This window comes from Excalfactoria chinensis, chromosome 3, assembly GCF_039878825.1.
Source record: "Excalfactoria chinensis isolate bCotChi1 chromosome 3, bCotChi1.hap2, whole genome shotgun sequence".
Classification (NCBI taxonomy): Eukaryota; Metazoa; Chordata; class Aves; order Galliformes; family Phasianidae; genus Excalfactoria; species Excalfactoria chinensis.
In genome coordinates this window covers 36,154,600-36,179,392 of record NC_092827.1, presented here as the reverse complement: position 1 = coordinate 36,179,392, position 24,793 = coordinate 36,154,600, and the positions used below count along the sequence as shown (strand labels likewise).

The following is a 24,793-nucleotide window of genomic DNA, read 5'->3' as shown; positions in this document are numbered from 1 at the left end:
CGATAGGAAATGTAAGTGGTCACTAATATCAGTATTCTAGTTTTGGGCTACTTCTAACTCGTATTTACCTTTCCATTAAAATCTCAACATCTCAAATAACCTTTTTCTGGCACAAAATTAAGGATTTCAGTTTAGCAATTCAATGTCTTTGATCTCAGCTCTTATTTATGGGACAGATGCAACTTCATACAGCAAAGTTGTTTTAGGTGGTATGCATGTAGTCTGATTGCACTCCTAGACTTTTTAAGAAGCAAATCTTGATTTTTTTTCATGCAAATGTTGCTAACCTCAATTTCTCTAATAAACTTGGAGAAGAATTACTATATTTTTCATGTGATCATTTAATGCAAATTAATGCCTAGATGTAGGAGCATAGGAATATTTAGATGCACTTTCTAAAGTTTAACAACCAAAGGGGAAAAAATAATAAATAATAAACCAAGAGGCAGCAAGTTTTGGTCAAATTAAAAACTTTTGTTCGAGGAAGATGTTCCCAGCTCACCATTATATAAATTTGGAAATAAGTAATTTGATGAAGAGAAATGTATATATATATATATTTTCCTACCATAGTGATAGAGATACAAAAAGTATAAACAAAATGTTGTCATAAAAAGCAGCTTAAATCAATTCCCTAGAGAACAGAATCAGATTAGTGGGTGTTTTCATCAACTTGAGACAATTTTAAAACAGGATAAATTGAGGGAGAGATGAAATGATTTATTTGTATTTGGAAGAAGAAAGATCAACTCATTTGAAATCAAGCTTTCTGGTAACCAAAGAAGAAACTCCGTGTTCTAAAATATTGGGAAACTTGACTTGTACTATCACAACTAAATAGTACTTAAGCTGATTATTGCTTGATACATTTCAAGAGACAAAGAGGTAAAACTGAATGCTTTCCTCAGCTTATGTGGCTCATTATGCGTGTAAATGTATCTGACAAATATAAAGAGGCATGTTTGTGAAGGCTTGATCAGACGTTATCGGGGAAGAAAGGTGTTATACAACTTTCTGTAAAACACTGACCTTTGTTAAAAATCACAGCCATTAACAAAATAACCCCACTGTATTTGTTTTGGTGAATAAATGTATGACAAATATAATAATAAACAGGCTGATATAAACTTGTTTATCAATTACATGGAGGAGGACAGCAAACATTGTCACAGTCAGCTTTCAGTGTCCAATATCAATGCCAAAAGGAAGACCTGACTTTTCCTATCAGTTCACCAAACATTTTGCATGATGCTGCTCCTTCCTCCATGAGCAATATTGCTTCACTAAGGAGTATAGGTATCTTTATTAGATGTATTTATCTCCATAACTTACACCCAACACTTCCATGAATAAGGAAAGTTAACTGGCATTATTATTAAAGCTATATAAAGCGTTCAAACTTCATCCATACAACTCAGGAGTAAGTCAGAGAACCATACGTTCATTATGTTCTCCCAGATGCTCTCCTAAATGCTTTGACTGCTCTACTGGTGAAAAAGAGACTATAGGCTTCTAATCGAAGCATCGACATTAAACACTTTAAAACAGGTGGTATGAATACCCACTAGAGAGACTATACAGCCCACAGGTGCTCCTGAAAAGGAGATAAAAGCAATTAAAAGTTTTTGTAGTTGATAAGAGGTTCTGTTGATTTCAAGATCATTTTCCCTGCTTTTTCTGTTTTGTTTAGTGTAAAGCACTAAAAGTATACTATGTTGACAAAATTGTAAGAAAATGGGTGAAAAGTAATAGTCTGTTAAAGCTTGTTAAGCATGCAGTCTGAACTTTGTTAGCTGTGCAACTTGTCTTCAAGAACTCTAACAGGCAACTCCCCTTGTAGCATACTGCAATCTTTTCATTTTTCTACTGAAATTACCTTTTTGCAAGAGTAGCAATGATGAGCAAATTGTTTCTCAAAACAGGGTACGCAGTAATTCTCATTGTCTTTGGTGATCAGTGGTTTAGTTCCCAGTGGTTGCTGGCAATACTGACAAACAAAACAGGATTCGTGCCAGGAACTGCCCTTAAATTCCATTTTACGGGAACCTGCAAAAACCAACACAAATAATGCTCCCAGGTACAGTCTTGCAACAGAGGTTTTAAATGTCTCATTTTTCATCTTCTGTCTTAATGTTTTATTATCCCCCAAAATGCTTACTTTGATTTTCATAGTTTTTAAGTACATTAGCAAATCTCAAAAACACATTCAGTATTCTATGATCACCTGGCAAAGGGCATGCTAAGTGGCCTGAAATGTGATTCTTTTTATTCCATGCTTATTTGACTCTTTTAGAGTTACTGGTCTGTTATACACTCCAGTTGCTCATAGTTTCTCTCAGACCAGACAGCCCAGTGATGATGTGATGTTCAGGTACATAGCACTTCTATAAACTAAACATGAATTTGTTTGGATGTTTAGTATAAATATTAATGTATTTTATCTTCTTTAAACAAAATTTCTTTCACTTATGATCACACTATTTATCTTATAAAGTAAGTCTGAGCTGGAATTTTTAAAGTATTTCTATTATAAACTACCATGTCTCTTCTTAAAACTCATCATTTTCATCCTAGTTCAGCAGCTTTTCTTTCTTTCTTTCTTTTTTAAATGCAATTTCAAAAGAAAGTCTCTCAGTTATATGTCTACATGAGAAGCTCTTAAGCTGTGTACAGGTGCACTGTACTCTCAACACGGATTTGTTAAGGCTGAGATATGCACATATGTCTGAGAATGATACATAAGTGATTCTCCGGCGCAGCTTCCTCTCTTGCCAGTGGCATCAGTCTGCACAGAGGGATGCCAGGTGCCTTTACCATCCTTTTCACAGGAAGAAAAGAGTTATTGCTATGAATGATTATTCCTGGATAACTTGTTTCCTAGATGTAAGTTTAAAAGAAAGAGAACCTACTGTTTGGAGTCCAACATAAAGAGTTTGCAGCTTCCTTCTAGCAAACTGAAGGCTAGATGTACTGTTTTTGACTACAGAGTCTTTTCAACACAGAGCTAGCAAGCTAAAGAGTCAATGGCTAAGGAAGTAGAAATTGGCTAGCATCTCTTCAGTTTTCTGTTTGTACTCTGATTCTTGCACTAAACACTTGTTGAGAGGATTTAGTCTCCTATATTCTGGAACAAAACCTGCAAGGAGGATATACATGAGAGGACAATAATGAAGAAATCTAATAGTGGTGCTTCTCTATTAGATGACATTCTAACAATATACCACATTTAAGCTGTATATCAACCCTACACTGAACACAACTATATTACTACAACATTAATTTCCACTAGTATAAGTTTTACCTGTGACGAAGAAGAAAAGAAATACAAGTGTAAAAGTACATACTATCAATGCTACAGGCTGAACTAGGATATCAGTAACCTAGTATTTATATAAAGACAATAATTCTTCATGGTCCAAACTAGTAATCACAAGGCCACAGCATACAGTTTGCTGCTGGTATTTGAATCATCTGTAAAAAGGCCTAAGGATTTATATATAATACAAATATAAATGATATAACTGCTCCAATAGTTTGGGACTGACTCTCCTTGGCAAGATAATTCATTTTGGCACTTACGGTGCCAAACCTGTTGTAAACAAATCCGTATGTGTTTTGTAGTAAAAGTACTGATAATTATTTGAACACAGAACTTAGTGTTTCAACAACTGAAGTGTAAAGTATTTCTGTGCAAAAGAAATGCTTTATAAAGAATGTAAGCTAGTTCTGGTTCTGAAGGCCTTGCCAACGTGACAGGCTAAATGCAGATCTCTTGTCTATCTCAGCACTCCTGCTGATGATAGCTGTTTGTCCACCTATACTCACAGCTGGATGCACTTCCTAAGAACTACAGGCAGAATCAAGGGCACAGCATGAACACATTTTATTCTATTTTGAACTCTAATATTCTTTATGAGGATTCATAAGTCCTGCCAATGCTAGACCAGTGGGCCTGTCTTTGCTGCCGGCAGGGTACTGCAGGAGGGAGCATCAGTCCTGCAAGCTGCGCTGTTGTATCTGGGTTATTTGAGGATGTGATTTTAATTGAAAATGCAGTTCCATTTTCCACAGGAGGATCCCTGTTGTCTTACCAGGCATAATGGTCTTCTGGCAGTGAAAACACTTTGATGAATATTCATTGGAGTAGCATTCAGTACAGAGCAGGAGCTCATCCTTGGCAGCGAATGGTTTCTCTACCAGAGAGCGGCTGCATTTGGTGCACTTGAAGCACCTCTCATGCCAGTGGCGGCCTTTGTAGGCGAGATCCTTGGAGAAAGTAAGTGCATGTTAATAAAGGTATTTCTTTACAGTGTTCTTTTCCCTCATCTCCTCCTAGAACTGAAGAGAAAAATGCAGAGCTCTGCAGTGTCAACTTCAAGAGTTGCATCCGGCTCAAGGGCAATATTAGCGCTCAAAGTCGCTGTATCAGGGTATTTTGCAACTCTCTTGTTAGGCCGTTAGGAACCGCTTTGGCACAGGCAATTGAGGCAATTGTCCCTCAGCACACAACATGAGAGAGATGTTTATATTGGAAGACCCATCATATATTTTTTACTGTTGGCCTTCAAGGAGAAGTAGGTAATTAACATTTTTAATGTGCAGAGGCCTCCTGACAGGAAGTGTATTCTCTACAGACTTTTAAGTAGAACTTCATGTATTTTTTAACATTACTACTTTTCCTTCCAGCTGACTCTACATAACACTGCATAACTCTACATAACACTAAAGAATGATCATATTATTGCAGAGAACGAGCAATTAAAATCTCATTAATAGAGAACAAAATGGTTCTTAGGACACATATTAAAAAATCATTGCTTTTGTTTACACCTAATATAACTCCCTCTAAAAGATCTGGCAGAAATATATTTGTTTAAGACTCAGCAGGCTTAAGAGGTGAAACAGCAGTATAAGTATGAGGCCTCCACTAATAATTAAATAATAACAAAAAAGCAAGCATCAGAGTTTATTTTCCCAAGGTTAGGAAATACAAGGGGAAAAATGCATCACCAGAAGAATAACAATCCTTAAAAAATTAACCATGTTTTTCCAGGTCTTCTTTATAAGTAAGGAGTACATAAAGGCACAAAGCCAATCTCATTTTTCTACTTTGTCAGTTCCCCACTCCTTAAAATGCTAAAACAAGAAATGAAATACATACCAGGGTTCATTTGGGGCATTGCTGAGTGCTGAGAACTTTCATTTCCTTTAGTTAGCAATCTGAACCTTTTAGAGAATGGTCTCTCACACTAGACAAGACATGGATAAGAAGGAGAGGAAGAGAACCAAGCTCCAGCAGCCTGGCAGAGGTTGAACAACCTGCTGCATAGCTCTGTAGGTCAGCTCTTTAGCTGTGACTCTCCTTTCTTGTTACCCCTGCTTTTTTCTTTTTGTTTTTCCTTCCACTCAGTCCAAAGACACGATTTTTATTTTAGTGACCTTTTATCTTGCTAGTCCTGCCACTTATTAAAGTTTAAATTGTAGAAGTGGGGTTAGTGAGCTCAGAGCACGTGTTCTCCAGATGACAGTGACTGGAGCATACAAGTTTGCAACTAAAAAACACTGGTGAGCATTTACAAACAGTCATCACTCATATCAGTGTTTTCCTTCGACTACTCCTCCATGGAACTGAGCTGTACTCAGACAATGTACTTTGAGAGCCAAAAGTATATTGGCTGGGGAGATCTCCTGTGGGATTTACTTTAATAACTTTATGATCTAGCATTCATTGTGGCACGAAGGGATGTGGTTTAGTGGTGGGATTCAATAGGCTCTTTTATTTCAAAAGAACATAAGCAAAATGAGCATGGGGAGAGGGTGAGCAAGCAGTACAAACTAAGCTCAGCAAAATCAGATGTTTATGATAGGTTTCATCTTTTAAAATTGTAAGTGTAAAGGGCTGTAAATTGAGTTAAAGGATGCTGGAAGCCCTGTCAAAAATCAAAGAGTAGAAGTGGAAGGCCAAGCCCAGAAACACTGCCAGTCACATTTCATCTCAGGTAAATATGGTGAGCACAAAATTAAGTTAAAATGAAAACATACTTATTTTCCAGAAGTAAAAGATAAAAATATTATAAACATTGTTTCTTTACATCTTGATATCTGTATGTCAGCATTTACAGTTGAAATAATTTGCAGAATAACTGCAAACAATTTTTCCAGTGACTATCTCTCAACTTCCAATTCTTCCCTCAACTTAATCCACTGAAATATATCAGCAACTCCTCAAGCTCTGTGCAGCTTCTGCTGCTGTTGAGCGAGCAGAGGTGAGGGATGGAATCCAGATGTGGTCTGTTCATATACCACATCCATAAAGGATAGTTGAGGTGCATGTACAAGCAGATTTCCTCATCTGGGTTTCCTATTCTGGAAAAATAGCTCTGCTATGCGCAGGTGCACAACCATTATGCTCAGGTTCCTTCACCAGTACACAGAAGGTCTGATATAGGATCCATTATTAAAGAAATGGTGTTAACAAATAACAAAGAACAAGAAAGATAAATCCTTACCTTGGAATCACATTCGATAGGTTGCTTGCACTCCTCACAGGGGTTGGCAAATAGGCTGTCATAGCATCTAACACAGTAAGCATTTTCTTCCTTTAATGCATACTTCCTTCCACGGAGAGACTGCAGGCAGTAATGGCAGTCTGAGTGACTGCTGGTCATTCTGGTGGAGTTCTCCAGGTGCTTTGGAAAGATGGAAAAATCATGTAATTGAATAGATGACAGTTTTCTTGCGCAGATAATAAGCAATGGTGCATTATCTATAAAAGTTAGGATGGGTGTTTTTTAGTCCTTTGCATTGCTCTGGATTTCTAATGCTGAGTTGCTCCCTAATAAAACAGTAGTCATTAATGACCTGTGCTATGTGTTGTGCTACCTAAATAGCGTGGGGCAAGAAAGTTCCTTTGGCTTACTTGAATGTTATTTACATTGACAGTACAGGTACCTGAAAATGAGAAGCCTATACAGTTGTTCTGTATATGCAATTACTGCCATCATGAGCACTAAGTACTGGATTGTGAGGCATTGAGTGTCCAGAAATTAGGGAGTGAAAGGATAAATAGGAGTTCAAAAATTAATCCATCTGTGGGGTTGGAAGGCCATAAAGAAGAGGCAAGCATATTGTGGTGTTTTCTTGGCTCTTCTTTGCCTTTCCTCTCATTCTGTTCATCCCTTTATTTTCAGAACAGCCACATCTCTACATAAGTAAGCAGAAGGAAGACAATGAACTCCAAGCTTTACAGCCTTTCTTTTTTACTTTTTTCTTCTCTCTCTCTTTTTTTCTTTTTTTCCTGATCCAACTGCCCTGCTAACGTTTTGTGGCAGTGTAGAGCAATGCAAACACCCCCAGGTAGCAAAGAGCAAAATATAAAGATAAATAAACAAACTAAAATCCAAACAAAATTGTAACTTCAAGAGAACTCCCCTTGTTTTTATTGGAAAAGATTACTTTTTCTTACATGTTTACGTATTGCCAGGTTCACAGTTGGAAGAGCCAAAATACTGTGAGATAATATTTCTCTGCCAGATAAGTGAAAGAAATATCACAAATCTACTGAGAGCCAGCTGTATGAGTTTCTCATCCTTCATTTTTACAGGCTAAAGAGGCTTGGATAAGCATCCTAAGTTCAGCAGCTTATAGATCTGCAGTGCTGACAGTTTTGAGGATTGTAGAGATGAAGACTTACTTATTTCGGTCATTTTGTTGCTGGTTGGATCATCAGCAGTTTGCTAAAATTGGGTCTAGATTCCTGGGAATGAAGGAAGAAGGAACCAGAAAGATCCCAGTGAAGCAAACTCAGAAACATCTGCTGGACTCATTGGATTGCAATCTTCATTAAACTCATCAGCAAGTGTCACTGCACTCAGTGCCAGCAATTATAAATTTCCAAGGATCTGAGAACAACTGGGGAAGGTTTCCTAAAATACTGACATATCAGTGACTTTGGGCAGCAGAAGTCTTTGCACACTGAATAGTGGTGCAAGTTTGTCCTAACCAGCTGCAAAGGAAGAGAGGCATGTAAACTAGAAACAGGAGCACTTAGCACCACAGAGCTTACATCTAGCCCATTTAGGGTAAGTTGCTCATTCTTGGTTTTATACATTCACTCAATGTTTTATACCCATGGTTCAGCTTTAGAAAAGCATTTAACTTCTACATATCTGCTTAGATGTTTTCCAAAATGATAATTTAAACTATGAGAAGATCAGTTATTGGAAGTCTCTACTGGTACTAATGCACAAGTCAAGGAATTTATTAACCTATTACTGGAGGGGCTGCAGTAAAACTATGAAAAAGTGGCAGGGAGAGAAGCTATAATGCAAAAGTAATGACTTGTTCATTTGGCACAAGCTATGGAAAACTTGTTGATCCTGTAAGCTGAAAATCTTTGGAGCTGAATTGATTTACTGTATTTCAGACTGCTGTAAATCATGGATACGTTTTGCTCATTTCTATATTGGAGAATACTTCTATATAGAAGATATATTTTTCTATATAGAAGATATATTTTTCTATATAGAAGATATATCTGTATCTTTCCCTCTCTACTCTGCTCTTCCCTCTCTACTCTGCTCTTCCCTCTCTACTCTGCTCTTCCCTCTCTACTCTGCTCTTGTGAGGCCCCATCTGGAATACTGTGTCCAGGTATGGAGCCTTCTGTACAAGAAAGACATGGAGCTGTTGGAGAGGGTCCAGAGGAGGGTCACAAGGATGGTCAGGGGGCTGGAGCACCTGCCCTCTGAGGACAGACTGAGGAAGCTGGGCTTGTTCAGCCTGGAGAAAAGAAGGCTGCGGGGTGACCTCATTGCAGCCTTTCAGTACCTGAAAGGTGCCTATAATCAGGAGGGGTGCAAACTCTTTGAAACGGATGATAATAGTAGGACAAGGGGAAATGGTTTTAAGTTGAAAGAGGGAAGATTTAGGTTGGATGTCAGGGGGAAGTTCCTTACTAGGAGAGTGGTGAGGTGCTGGAACAGGCTGCCCAGGGACGCTGTGGATGCCCCATTCCTGGAGGAGTTCAAGACCAGGTTGGATGGGGCCCTGGGCAACCTGATCTAGTAAACATGGAAGTTTGGTGGCCCTGCCAGGCAGGGGGGTTGGAGCTTCATGATCCTTGAGGTCTCTTCCAACCTGGGTCATTCTATGATTCTGTGATCAGTATTTACAGAGGCAGTGAAGAAGAGATGCAAGTGGCTAACTGGGATCAGTTGAAACTGGATTTCAGAATAACTTTTATTCCTTTTTCTTAAGGGAGTTAGTGTTATGAACCTCCCCTGAGGATTACCCTCACCACAATACCTTTCCACTTTCCTCTGTTCTGAATCAGTACCTCAACCTTCCAACAGAGTTCCTTCTCAGTCTAAAAGTGATAACAGCAAAATCCTAACAGAGCATGTATGAAAGAACTTATCTGTTACTTACAGTCTTCATCCCCCCTCAGAGCTTACCAACAAATAATTTCATGTATTTACAGATACACCTCTGGTTTTTCATTCTGATGAATGGCAATAGGATTCTGCATTATGGAAAAGTATGCAAACTGAACAATTTTGTTCAAAAAGTTTCTCTCTTGATTTATTTTTTTCCCCAGGTCAGTCTATTCCAGGAAGCATAGATTATGTGCTTGTACAAGATGTGCTTCTCTAATACCTAAGCATTTTTGAATCTGTAATATAGTTGTTCTCTACAAAACCTATACGGATGTGGGAACAAAGTCCTACTAATGTTGTTTTACGTATCACAGTGGTTACTGAAGAACGTTAAAAGCGTATCCCCAAGATCAGAACTAAGAACTGAGGTATGGTTAGGCTGCTCCTCTGGTAAAGCACTCAAATCCAGAAAAGATTTCTTCAGAAAAATTCTTCAGATTTTGACCATGATGAAATAGGACCATGTTTGGGTATGAAGCAGGGATGGTATGAGAAAGAATGATTATTTTTGCAAATCCTTTGGCAAAGGTCTTGGTAATCTCTGTTCTCTACATTTTTTACCCTTGGACAATGCAGCAACAAAAAATCTCATCTCCCCCAGCTCCTCTTATCCTCGCTCCAATAAATAAATAATGTTACAAGCACCACGTAGTTAAGTAGAATGTTTTTCTTGTGCTTTGATCCTAGTCTCTAGAGAAATATGTTTACTTTAAGTTTGCTGGAAGCTAGATTTTTGTTGTTTTGAAGGTCAGCTAAGAAATCTCTGGAGGTCTGGTGCTATTCACTCTCATGGAATGATAAGCTGACTCCAGCATTCCAGCTGCCCTCGCGTGTCTCAGGCATAAGGAAAGACTGTGATTTCTTCATTCCTTGGGAAAAGATGATTTTGTTATCTGAACTGGGGCAAAGCTAAAGTACAGCTGATTCTTGTATAGATATTATGCACAGATATGTGACTTCAGTGCAACATACTGTTGGGAACCTGTTTTAGCAGGGGAGTTGGACTAGATGATGTACAGAGGTCCCTTCCAAGCCCTATGGTTCGGTGATTCTGTGATTTGTAGCATTAGGGTAGTCCTAGAGACATACAGGATGTTGCCAATGATGTGAAGATCTTGCAGCTGATGTCCCTGGGGTCAGATCTGAGAATGCAGCAGTCTGATGGTATAAACTATAAAGCAGATGAAAATAAAACAACAGAGCCGGCTCATCTGCCCACCGTTCCAGCAGATGAAGATAAAAATTAGCTACGGAAAATTAGGAGAGGGACTTTCTGTAGACTCAGATAGTTTTCCATAAGATAAAGGGATACTGTAAGTCTCTTCTAGCAAAGAAAACCATATTAAAATTGTTGCCAAGTCCATGAAAACCAGTTAAACATAGGATTGTTAGGAAAGGAATTGTTTTCTCATTGGAGCTAAAAAACACAGCCATAATGTTAGTATGTCTTAATAATGTATCTTAATATTCTCCATAAATACATATTAATATACTTCAGATTATAGAAACAAAAAGGAAAAGAACAGAAATGTTGATCATACACATCTATTCATCTATTCATATGTATAAAGATTATTTTTTTGGTGGAAATTCTAATGCGCTATTTCCTGATCTAAATAAGCCTGCCATTCAACCGCATCATTTTTTCCTTAAGAGCATACAAAGGCTCTGAGACAGTCATAAAGAAGGAAAAATGATGGCAAAATAAATCATTGTCACAACAGTGAAGGATAAGAAAAACAAATCAATCCCTTATGAGGGTTACACTCCTGCAAGCCAACTCAGGCACTGTTTTATTTTCAGTTAAGTACATATTTTCATCTTGAAGCATGTTTTTGCTTATTAGCATGTATTTTCTGATTTCATTTTCCCCATTTTTACTGGGTTTTTGTTTGTTTGTTTTTGCTTTTTTTTTTGAAAGCTTCTGGATAATTCATCACATACGTTTGCAAAATACATTATTGACTCAAGGCTACAACTGCATTATAAAGCAAACAACATCATTAAAAAGGAAAAGTTTCTAACAAGACCATTATTTTGTACATGAAAGTTTCTAACAGTGTTCTCCTAGACCTAAAGAAAGTCCCAATCCCTCAAAAGAAACCAACAATAAAGTAAACAAAAAGTACCCAAAAAACCATAACCAACCAACCAGCACTCTGTAAAGGACAAATAAATTGGATGCTGTATGTTCAAAGCATTAGCAATACCCTTTCTTTATCTCCTCCACAAGAGTATCTGTAATCTTCACAGCGTTGCCTAGACATTATGCTGGGGTGTTTAAGCATGCCAGAATATTTGCTCTTCTAAAAGTGGGTAGAGAAGCAATGGAAACCAGGGGCATGCAGCACAAATCATGTCAAAACATGTAGGTACAGGAAAGAAGAGGTACAGGCATTAACTTTGCACAAGCTGTTTTGTCACTGTGGTACAGCACAGTAACACAAAGTCAGGTCCTGGAAGCACTGAAGTGAGTGCAGAGCAATCACTGATGAAGTCCTGCTGTCAATGGCCAAGACAGGCATGCTGACCAGGGCTGTACTGTAGCAGGGTGACTCAAGTGCTTCATGGACCGCTAGTGACAACTATTTGGTGGAATATCTCAACAAATCAGCTCATTGAGAGGCTGATCTAGTAACAACACCATACTGCATTATACTGTGTTTATGTACCCTTTGACCACGAGTGAAAAGGCCAATAGTTCTGTCTTAACAGTAGGCTTGAGCATCACAAGTATTCTCCAATTTTCTCCTTAATTGGTATTGCTGTCTGCTTTGTTTACACCATACAAACCCAAACATTGGTGTTAGTTATCTAAATTTCTCCTTTATCCCACTGTAACAATATTTACAACTTTCTCAGACTATAAACAAGCAGATCAGAGCAGTGGAAATGCTTGGACTAAGGGTGTGCCATTGCACAGACATGCAGACATTTTGTTGCAGAAGAGACATGACCAGCTTGTGTCTTTCAGGCTCTCCTTGCTGGCTATGGACAAGTTGGAACGACCTTACTCCAGTGCTTCTACAGCAAGCCAAGTATTTCCTCAAATTCAGCCACACAACTCATACCAACAGCACTCGTGCAATGAAGGAGACAGAAAAGTAGCCAACTGGTCTTAGAATTGAACCCAGATGACTTGCTGGATTGCTATTATTATTATTTTTTTAACTAATCATATAATAGCTTAGGTTGGAAGGGACTTAAAGATCACTCAGCCCCAACCCCATGCTGTGGGCAGGGCTGCCCCCCACCAGCTCAGCTGCCCATGGCCCCATCTAACCTGGCCTTGAACAGCTTCAGGGATGGGGCACCACAACTTCTCTTGGCAGCTGTGCCAGTGCCTCACCGCCCTCTGAGTAAATAATTTATTCCTAACATCTAACGAATCAGCATATGAGAGTCTGAAAGTGCAATTCCTCACATAATACCAATATTAGATGCAGTCATTCCAGTCAGAATGGCAGTGTTCTGAACACAGCAAGCTCAGGTGGTTGTTCCTATTGCTGTTCAGTAATGCTGCTCTGTGTTTAAGGAGAGATAAGCCATCTGTGGAGAACTAAGTATTGATTCCACTCTCTCCAAGGCTGTTACTCAGGAAACATAAATTCAGATTCCTGGGCAGTGTCAATATCAACAGCAGCCATTCAAGTAAGGAAGTAAGGTTAATGCTATGGCTTAAATCACTGCTTTTATTTTTCTGAAATAATTCTCACATATACTTTTTTGTATAAAAATGTATAAAAATGTAGGTATTCAGAGTCTGGTATAGCCAGAGTGCTCTGCTATGTTCACTGTGAATCTCAGCCCTTTATGGCTAATGTCAGATTTACAGAATCAAATGAAGCCACAAAATATTTCAGTCACGTATTGGTGTGCCTTTGCATGTAAAATCCTGGCAGAATTCTCAGGCATACTATACATACTCAGCCACAAAACAGGTCTGAGGACTGCATCTGGCACAAAAGGACCATGTAAAGAATTATAGCTAAATCAGCTTGTGAATTATATACTTAATAGACGTTCAGACTGTTTTGAATTAATTCACTTGAGCTGCTCAGCTTCCAAGAGCAGTCATGAGCCTAAGATGTATATGAAAAACCACTAGTGAATCTTAGGTAGAATATTAAAAGAGCAAGTTTAAAATAAAGTGGGATACACCAGGGGCTGACACTGGGACCAACGCGGCTTAACATCTGTATTAATAGCCTAGCCAATGGGACAGAGCATACCTGCAGCACATTTACAGATGACAGAAAACTGGGAGGAGTGGCTGATAAACCAAATGGTCCTGCTGCCTTACAGAGGAATCTGGACAGGATGGAGAAATGGGGCAACAGGAAACTCATGAAATTCAACATATAGCTCACCTGCATCTGGGGATGTATAACTCCATGCATTAAGATGTGCTGCAGCACCCAGCTGGGAAGCTGCTCTGCAGAAAAAGATCTGGGGGTCCTGGCTCTCAACAGCTTGAACCTGAGCTGGCAATGTGCCCTTGCAGGTAAGAACAACAGCAGCATCTTGTGCAACTTTAAGAATACTATTGCCAACAGGCCAGGGGAGGGGATCCTTAATGCCTGCTCAGCAGTGTTGAGTCCAAACCTGGAACACAGCATCCAGTTCTGGGCACCAAGAGACACACGGACATATTGGAAAGAGTCCAGTGAAAGGCTAAGGAAATAAATGAAGAACTGGGAACATTACTGTGATGGGGACAGGTTGAAGAGCTGTGACTGTTTGGTCTGGAGAAGAGGAAGCTCAGGGGGGATCTTATCAATACTTACTAATATCTGAAGGGAGGGTGCAAAGAGGAGGGAGCCAAAATCTTTCCAGGATGCCCAATGACAGCACAAGAGGTTCCCTCTGAACACCAGGAGCACTTCTGTGCTGTGCAGGTAACAGAGCACTGGTACAGGATGCCAAGAGAGACTGTGAAGTCTCTCTCATTAGAAATGTTCAACATCCAACATGACACAGTCCCGGGCCACCTGCTCTATGGGACACTACTCTAAGAATGGAGCTGAACTAGACACTTCAGTTGTGTCTTCCCACCTCAAACATTCTGTGATGGAAAATAGTAAGTTATATCTGTGTAATATCACTGCTAATAGTAAGTTATATCACTGCTAATAGTAAGTTATTATCACTGCTAAAGTCACAGAATTTCAGAGAACTGTAGGGGCCGGAAGGGACCTCCAGAGATTGTCAAATCCCACCCCCTGCCAAAGCAGGCCCCCTACAGCAGGCAAAATGATAAAACAGCAGGCAAAAACAGACCTCAAAACTTCAGTGTTCCCTTCTGAGTGTTTGGGAAGGAGCGAAGTCATTCCCATAAAAGGAATAAAGGTTTCCTGTAGACGACTTGTGATTCCATGTATAAGCCAGACATGCATGTAGTCTAAACACAAGAGAAATGCAATTGCTTTCAGCTGGAATGCTTGAATTTGAATGTATGTTTAGAGCTTTGCTGCCCGTATCCTTGAAGTAGATTTTGTAAGGTATTTCAAAGATAAGCAAGAAGTAGGATTTAAAAAGTAGAGAAGCAATTATGTTCTTAATTACCATTAATGTTAATGTTTCTTAATATTTCAAATCTGAAAAAAGAGTCTCTAAATCCATCCCAATTAAAATGCATTCAATGAAATTGACTAAATTTGTTTAGAGGGGAAATGGCAAGAGAAACTAGCAATTTGAAACAATTTTTGTCCGAACTAACAACAACAACAACAAAAATCAGTAACCATTTCTAGTAGATTCAGCATTTCTGCAGGGAAATATCACTTCCAGCATTCCCAAGTCCCAGCCATGTGTGAAATTAACAGACTGATGCTACTTTGTACTGTCACTGTAAAACGTGATCAGCACATCTTTTGTCAAGAAGCATGATATTTAGCTCTGAGTATGGCCCAAAATGGGAAGGAATTACTGACTTGTTTGCAACAGTAAAGATTTTGTTAATTTTAGTGTTGCAGGCTGGTGTGAGACAAAACTCCTTTTCTTTGCTGGTTATTCTAAATTTCAGCTGATGTTAATGCAGACCTGGCTACAGAAGAGATGAAGAGGTCTGGATGCCTTCGGTCATCCTGACTGCATCAACAACTTGGCTCAGAAGAAAATGTAGGCAGAGAAGTGTTGCTCAGCCCCTGGCCTGTATGGAACAATGAAAAATAAGGGAGTGTTTGGAGCACCAACATCTACACTACATCTTTGCCGAATTTAGCTGGGGTTGAAAAGGCCGTCTATTTTCAACCCCCTGCTATGTGCAGGGTCACCAGTCACCAGACCAGGCTGCCCAGAGCCACATCCAGCCTGGCCTTGAATGCCTCCAGGGATGGGGCATCCACAGCCTCCTTGGGCAACCTGTTCCAGTGCATCACCACCCTCTGAGTGAAAAACTTCCTCCTAATATCTAATCTAGGCACCCCCGTCTTCATTAGAAACAGTTCCCCCTTGTCCTATCACTATAGACCCTTGTAACTAATCATTCCCCCTCTTGTTTGTACACTCCCTTCAAATACTGGGAGGTCATAATGAAGTCTTCCCAGAGCTTTCTCTTCTCCAAACGCAAAGAAAGCAGATCTAAAAATACTTTTGCAACGTGAAATCTCTATAAGCACACACATCTTTTGTCAGTTCAGCAGGCAAAACCATCCTAAGAAAGATGCAAGAAACCCTGTGCAATATGGCAACATCCTGCTCATGAGGAATATTTCTTAATCCCTTTTAGAGGATTAAAGTCATGCTCTGAAACTTGAGCATTTATAAGCTTCCATAACTAATATAAATTAAGAAGTCATCGCACTGGGTTGAAAATGCTCCAATGGTTTGATTTTGTTTCAAATTTTGATGTATTTTAGTGGCAAATACTTACGAATAAACAAAACTTAATGGAAAATGGATGTTTTAGAAAAGTAGGACTGAATGAAGTGAAATTTGAATGAAAGATATTGGTGAAAAATACCTCAAATTCTCAGCAGAAAATCTTTTACTGAAAGCTTGTGTTTTATTTTTGATTGAAAATAATAAGTTTCATTGGGATAATTACCGTTATAGCCAGCTATGTGTGATCAGTTTGAGGTAAGAAATTTGGCAGCAAAAAAAGGATCTTTGTGCTGGGTGATATTCAGTTAAAATGGTGGAAACACAGAGAAAAACATGTTGTACCTACATGGGAACAGTAATGTATAAAAGCACTACATATCTGTGAAGAAGAAACATTAACGATTTGGGGCTGGAGTGGTCAGGGTAAGAACGGAGGTCACAGCCGGTCTCTAGCAGTGAAAACAAATTCTTCCCCCCATCCTTCCAGCCTGGCTTCCTCCAGCACCACCCCACCCCCCTTCCTGCCTTCCTCTCACCCACTGCCTCCCGATTGCAGAAATGACTTTGAAAGTGCTTGAGTAAAAAGGAAAGTTAAAAACGAAGAGCCATGCCGAATCCTGATCAGAGATTTTCCCACTCAGTTCATCTGCAGCGTGCAAATGAAAGCAGCACTTCTTAGTGATGTGCGCTAGAACTGCCTCCGTTGAAGTGCGTGCCAAGAGCAGAGGTGCTGAGGGGGGTGCCTGATGGCTGCAGCTCCTCACAGGGAGCGGAGGGGCAGCGCTGAGCTCTGCTCTGTGTGACAGCAACAGGGCCCGAGGGAGCAGCATGGAGCTGTGCCAGGGAGGGGCGGCTGGGGATGAGGGAAAGGGTGGTGGGCGTGGAACGGGCTGCTCAGGGCAGTGCCATGGCCCCGATCGGCTGGAGTTCCAACACTCTTGCACAGGAACACGCCTATCCATGAATACAGCACTCTTGTCTTTGGGACTTACCTAGGGAACACATTATAGACAGCGATGCCTGTGCTACAGCAGCAGTGAGGTGCTCGCAGACCATGAAATGAAACGGCCAGGTTGCTTACAAGAGGTAAAAGAGCTTCAGTAGGCAGCACTGCTGCTGCCTGCAACCTTCAAGATCTGAAAAACAGATGGGGCACATCTTTCCTTTGCAGATGCATCAGCTGCAAGGAACGGAGCTGCTCTACCTCATGTTTTAGTCCAGGGACAGAAGGGAAGATAGAGAGTATCTTGTGAGAGCAGAGACATCACAAGAATTAAAATCCGCATTAAAAAGTGACAACAGCCCACCACTCACTAACCCTTTATCTAGCTGGGTTCATTAGAAGTCTTTGACCTACTTTAGAACTGCTTTAAGAAATAAAATGAGCAATAAGCAAAGGACGGGCAGCAGCGGATAAGCTTTGAAGCAAGCTAAAATTGGAAAAGATTTTCATTACTTGGTTTAAAATACATTAATAATTAAATAAATAAAGGGACCTCATCCCTCCAAATCCAAACATCGGAACCCCAAATGGTAAGGCAGCATTTACTGGAGCAGCACAGCCTTCTATTTTTCTGTCTCAGTTGTACCTGACCTAGTTTTCTAAGAAAAAAAATAACTGGAGCTCCTTTCCTTTCGTAATAACATGATGATATCTTATCAAAATGAACCTCATCTAGATTTCTGATTTTAGCTGTGTTAGAAGACTGCCATGAGCGAGGTGGCATTACAGCTTAGAAAGAGCAAAGTCTATTAATAAGGAGCACTGGTAGATAAGATTCTTAACTCCATTACCATTATTCCTGGGTATTTACACTTTTAGGTCCAGTGAACAGCCTGAAGACAGAGATGACAGGGTTCTGCAGATAAGCTTGGGGATGCTGAGCATAGGTCAGTTTGCTCCTGTTGTACACAGCCTAAGAAATGCTGACAACAGCAAGCACAGCACGTGCAGCTGCCCTTCATGATACACAGGTGGTGTTAAGAGTGGCCACTCTATGACACACCTCCAAAGACCATCCCAAGGGAAAGCTGTGCAGTCCCAAGGGGCAGGATCAGGCAGAGGAGCGTGCTGAGTGCACCCACCAACAGCTTAATTTCACAGCAAGAGGTTCCTATGTGCTCTTCACTTCTTACAACTAACACTCATAGACATTGCTATGAGCACCAGCAGCAATAATTCTCTACAATTCAATCTCTTTGGACTGAAAGAATGTAATAACAACACAGTCTGATTAAAATACATATGCATACATTGCCTGCTAGGTGGATAGATGATAAAAGGTCTGTCTATTCTGCTGGGGAATATCTGAACATGTGCACACTTCACGTTCTGTTGCTTTTATAGCAGTGAATGGGTTATAGAATGTAACAGACAGAGGGTGAGAAAGGGTGCCAGAAAAACACACTGTGGATGTTCTTAAGTCTCTTTCCCCCAAGTGTTACACGGAAATTTGTCTTCTCTTAGAATAGGACTCTAGGAACACCTGCATATGTATGTAAATTACCATAGCTGAACATAGCTGTGATTTAATATGCTCTGGACGCTAGGGGTTGGTGTTCTCATATCTATTAGTGAGCACTAGGCACAATTCACTTACAAGGGTTCAACATTTGCATCAGGGTGGCCAAGACAAAGAACTACATTGTGGCTGTGTGTGCATTTCACTAACAATGTGAGATGATGGCATGAAACTGCGTTGCTTTTCTTACGATTAATTTTTTGCTTTGCCCTGTATTTGGTTTAAACACACTGTAGAACTGGAAAGCCTTACCAGTTTATATCAAGTGTAGGCTGCAGCTCTTTGGACTTGAGAAACAAAAAATAAAATATTTGCTGCTATGACATATTCACTGTTGATAGTAAGCTAGAACACTGAATTCCAGCACAGCAAAAGGGTAAACGACCCTGTGGGTAAAAGCTCAGTTCCAGAAAACAGCTCACTACGTCCTTTCAAGGAAGCATCTGTGGCTTCTTGTCCTTCCTTCACAGAGAGGAAAAATGAAGGAGTGTTACTGGGACTGAGTAGAGACTGCTCTCGGCTCTGGGTTTTGTTCACGTCCTGCCAATGACCTACTGTAAGGTCTTTCCCATGTAAATACTTGAAATATTTGTGCCTTTTTCTTTACCTGTTCTGTTTTCATAGTAGATAAGGTCTTTGGAGCAGTTTTGTGACTGGGTATCCTAACATTTCCCTTCAGCCCTCCAATCTCTGTGTCAGACATTAGACATATTTCTTTCTATTTTAACATAGTCTATCTTCCTAGAAGTGGCAATGAGTTAAAATTAGACCCTGAAATGAATAGATCTTGGTATTCTGTCTTTCTTTATTATGAAGTGAGGTTATTGACCTTTCAGTTACGGCTCTGCTGGGATTTTTGTAATGTTCTGGCATGTGAAAAGATTTTTTATTTTATTTTATTTTTTTTCATTTATTTGGCACTATGACTTTCATAATTTTTTCTTTTTCCTATGATTATAAATACATCTTATCCAAATTCTGAATCCACTGTGGGATTGCCCTGTATCGTCTGAAGGAAAATTAAAGCTAAAGATTATCAGAACGCCTCAGACAGTCAGCATTTGACTCAGATCATTAGGAAGAAAAACCCATCACTTAATTCTCAGAATGCTGGAGGAAATTTGTTACAAACAAAGAAATTCCTCTCTAACACTTAGGAAGATTTTAAGAAGATGCCATTTAACTCAAGGATATTATGGAACAACGAGATATTTTTGTGACAATGCGAAGCCTGATGCTTAGCAATAGCAAAGCAATGATCTTAGCAAATTAGGAATGGAAATGACCAGTTTCAATAGGGGATGATGTTCAGAACCTGTAACCAACCAGGAGATAAGGCAGCTCTAAAACAGCAGGGTGGCAAAAAGCAGCAGTAACCCTTAAGGAACAAATCCAGTTCAATCCCTGTTCATTAACTTACAGTAAATGTAGTAAATGTTTTCAGTAAAAAGCGAAGGGCAGTGAATAGATGCATCTAAACATTCTGTTGCTGCATTTAGAAAGAACATCTTTAGCTTTTAATTTGAAATATTTCTTAATGCTCTTCATTTCCATGTACAAAATTAAACAGTTTTCCTCTAATCTTTTCTTGTTTGTTTTTTTGCATGCAATTAGCATCATCAATCCAGATATTCACACAGCTCTAATTGTGCCACAATTTCATGTGTTATAACACATAAATGAATTACGGTGTGGCTGAATTAGGAACTGCAGAGGTCACTTGAGAAAGACTCATCTCCTCGTATATACATGTATTACCATGTACTACCTAACACTGCTGTGGGCTTCTGATCAATAGAACAATAACTTAACTCTCTGAAATTTTTCAGCCTTCTTTTCAAAGACTTCAGAACCCTTTTCTAATGATAATACAGTGAAAACAAAGTGGTGAGACTTGCTGAAGGTCATAGACCAGACCTGCAGGTATGGGAAGGCATGCAGCCAGTCTTTGTGGCTTTGCCATGAGGCAGATCTGGTTGTCAGGGTGTAGTCATAGCACTGGCCTGGGATGGTGAAAGCACCATATGAAAGTTGCCAGATGGCCAGCCTCCCATGCCAGCTATGACTTAAGGGATCTCAACAGGCTGCCTTACCTGGAATATGTTGAGATATGTAAGGATTTACCAGTCCTAATATATGAACCTAGAACAAATTCAAACTTGAAGGCAACCATGGTTGACAGGGAAAGTAACCCACTGTTATGGAATAAGTAAAATAAAACAAAAAGATAAACCCTCTTAATATGAGTAAGGGAAACAGGAGGGGATAACAGCTGATATATACGTAGTTCAATCTCAGGAAAATGAGGATATTACAAAAGCTAACCTAAGCCTATCAAGGCTAACTCACAAGGCACTTTTTATAGTTACGGGAGAGAGAAAAATTCCTCTCCAGGGTGAGAAATTTAACTTAGTCATTATCATGGAGGCAACCAAGGGAGATAAGTTAGTCTTTGTAATAATCTCTGTTACAGAATTTTATGTCATGTGTTTTTTTCTGTCGTGGGGTTTTATGAACTTATTTTTAGATATCGGTTCATTGTTTTTGTGAGTAATGTCTACATATTTCTACACAACCGTCCTTACTTCATCCCTCTTACACTTATGGGAAATATAAATATATAAAATGAGAAGCTCACAGCCTCTTAACTAAAATTAAGAGATTCCCAGAAGAATAATTCTACTGCAGGACCACAAATGGAATACCAGCAGCATTTCCTTATTCCAATTCCCTAACTTTGTCTCTAGAGATTTAAATAGAAAAGCTGAGCTGGAAATCATTATCCTCATAAACATCCTATACTTAAACATAAAACATCATCTTACTCTTAACTGACAGGGAAACATGCAGAAAAACTTAGGTCAGTTTTACTCCTTAGGCAACATAAAAGCCTGACACAGTCCAGAGACTGTTAAGCCAAGAGGAGCACTGCTTATCTGAGCAGGGTCAGGATTTCACCCTCTGATTCTAGCCCAGACATTAGGAAGCACACTGGTGAAGACTGTCATGCTTCTGTCTGTTCATGGTAAGGCAATATGGAAAGTTTTAAACATTTTTAAGAAGTAAAACTCAGGCACAGGTAAAAAGATATGTAGAAATCTGGGCTTATTGCTTTATGGCAGAACTTACATCTCACCAAGTCAACCAAACACGCTTAGCAAAATGCGATTTGCCTGCGAATAACCTGGAGATACCACAGGTCACAATAGATCAGAATCTCTTTCAAGCAGCTTTTGCTTTCGTTCGGCTCTAATCTTGCAAGAAGGTTAGTATGTCACCTCAAGTTTCTACCAATTACATAAGTGTGAATCAAAGTGACTTTTGAGATACTGCAATCAAATGTATGGCAAGTCCGTCAGCGATCTGTTGTAACATTAATACATCAAATCTGTCCTGTTCTGTTAAAGCACTTCAGAAATGCCGGCTGTTCACAGAAGAAAAAATATTAAACACAACGAAGGCATCTGAAATTTGTTTTCTAAATATAAGAGAGTTTGTGTCCGGCTCCAGGTGTAAATACAGATCCTTTGACAAAAATATTTTCAACATTTCCTTCGACCAAAATGGAAATAATGTCTGATAGTTTCCTCCAAAATTAATTTTTATCAAAACGATTGCCACTGGGAAGTCAGGTATCAGTACATACACGTAGTCTTTAAATTACCCTTTGTTACCTCTTGCAGTAGGCAGTGGTACAACCTTTCGATTCTCTTCTCCTTTAAATTCCAAACCAAGGTAATATCATAAAAATGTGACACACAAAAGAACGTGTCTTACTGATGCAGAATTTTGAGATGCTACATGACTTCCACAACAAGTTAAAATATTGACAGAAGCACCGGCTTGGAAACTGGTTTTACTTCAAATTAAAACCAAGAACACTCCATGTTAGGCAATGATGATATTTGTGGCTTACCAGGCACCCCGTTAAGCATTTGCAATTTGATTTTAAAAAGGCTCTACTTTGCAACATTTCTTGTGATAGCAAATAGCTACGAAGGTTTGCTAAAAGATAGAGATGATTCAAATGTCACGGAATTAACCCCCCTCTCATGACAAAGGAAACAACAAACAATGTTCTCCCACATTAATGAGCGAGCCAGTTCATAAAACAAAAACTATTTCATCTGAAAAAGTCTGCTTTCTCTTCTGGTACATGAAGTCAAACATTTCTTATATCTGCTTAGTTTCTGCTTACAATTTAAAGAAGCAGTAGCCATTCAAATTTGCAGTTCTATCACATAAAGGGAGTAAAGAAAATGAGTTTCAATACTCACATTTGGTTTTAAGCTGCTTCTCCTGGTAAGTTCTGCAGCAAAATAGAGGAAGAAATAATTACACGTCTTCACAGAAACAAGCATTCATCAAGTCCAAAAGAAACAGAACACTTTGCCAGAGCTATTTGAGGGTCCCATCAGAATTTGGCTGGATGGAAGAAGGCTGAGGGTCAGTTTGTTTCCCTGAGACCTCATGACATGCAAATAGCTCACTGCCTCACCACTGAATCATTTTTTGACATAGTGCACTTACAGATCACAAATACACACCGTGTAGGAGGATCTTAAAGGAACGTATTTCAGACAGTTGTCAAAAAGAAAAAGGTACTTCTGTTAAAAACTCAAAAATCAAAACCCTTAAACTCTTTAGCAGAAAGAATAAATAAAATGATGGATCACCATCCGTCCCCAGCTACACTGTGGCCCACAAAGAAGGAATCCAAAAGACTTCTCATGGGCTTGTAATTCAGAGAAGGGAAAAAGTTGTGATTACTAACCTATGACTGTTGCGTACAGGAAATGGGGGTGGGTGGGAAGGAGAAAGACTTCTCCAATTAAAGGAAAGACTTCTGGGGACTGAGCTGAATTCCTCTGACACTACTGAAGCAATTTCTGGGCTGGAACAACTTGCCTCGCTTCCACTGCACAGGAAGTGGCTTGTAAGGCATTACCATCCATAGCGTTAACAGCCCCATCCAGGTTCTCTCAATATCCCTCAATTCTGGCCTACATCATATTGCAGTCATCTCTTGTTGATTGGACAGAGGGACCAGATAGCTTTTGCAGGCAGTCCACCACATACACAATGCACACAGAGCATATACTTTGCATAAGACTCTCTAACGTCTCTATAATGTCAAGTGGGAGAGAACTGCTTTGTACCACAGGCAGAAGAAAGAAGGAAACATTTTAAACATGCCGTGAAGATTTTGGCAAAGTTGGCAAATCTGGACAATGAGTTCTGGTGGTTACCTGTGTCTAAACAGTATCTTGCAACTTAGAGCGATCATTTGGTTGTTACTGCCAAGAGTTCATCATCACTATTCGCTGCCGACTGGTTTATTAAACCTCTGCACATGCTCACTTTGTTTTCTACACAAACTAGATTGAATTCTTTTCTCCTGTCTTTGTACAGACTATAAGCTTTGTTTATGCCAAACACTTTTAATGCTGATTTCTCAAGCTTGCTAATTTCATGGATTGGGAAGGGAGAAGACAAGTTAGGTCCAAATATGAGTCCAGAAAGTGAATCATCCTTTTGCCTTTACTTCCAAAAAGAAGAAGAAGCTGCAAGCACAGTTCTTGATCAAGTACCTTTTGAAGCCCACGAGTCAGAGCAAGCAAATATTATCCAAACTGATCTGTCAAAAAAGCTAATGACACTCCAAAATAGTTCCAACACAGTATGTGCTTTCCAAAAAGGTTGAAAAGCACAGGAACATCCTTTAGCCGTTGCCTGCCTTTAACTTCAAAGACAATCCTTCCCATACTTTTCTAGCTGCAGATAACAGCTATGTTAACAGAACACATGCCAAGAGAAGCATCGTAAGAGTATCTTTGCCAAAAGATGCATGCTGAATATGACACAAATTCTGCTGCCTCACTTCATGGTTAGGTGATGTCTCTCACATCTCCTCCTAAACTTCCTGGAATAGAAAGCAGCTTTCTTATTCTGAGTCCAGATGTGGCCTGCCTTGACCTTGCTTCCTTTTCATATTGATTCGGGAGTTCA

General features: G+C 39.5%; 1 protein-coding gene across 4 annotated transcripts in view; it reads right to left on the bottom strand.

Annotated features, from left to right (window-relative positions):
- The window catches only part of FHL5 (four and a half LIM domains 5), a 29,081-nt gene extending 5,461 nt beyond the window's left edge, over positions 1-23,620 (bottom strand). The window contains exons 1-5 of one of the 4 annotated variants that reach the window (XM_072332337.1): positions 23,559-23,620; positions 23,062-23,093; positions 6,510-6,689; positions 4,092-4,266; positions 1,877-2,046 (exon numbers count right to left, since the gene is read on the bottom strand). In XM_072332337.1, the coding sequence (XP_072188438.1) occupies positions 1,877-2,046; positions 4,092-4,266; positions 6,510-6,668 (504 nt within the window). In that variant the 5' untranslated portion in view covers positions 6,669-6,689; positions 23,062-23,093; positions 23,559-23,620. Of the gene's footprint in view, positions 1-1,876; positions 2,047-4,091; positions 4,267-6,509; positions 6,690-23,061; positions 23,248-23,331; positions 23,525-23,558 lie in introns of those variants that run through there. The other 3 variants (XM_072332335.1, XM_072332336.1, XM_072332334.1) reach the window with 3 other exon arrangements.
- Positions 23,621-24,793: the final 1,173 nt, after the last annotated feature.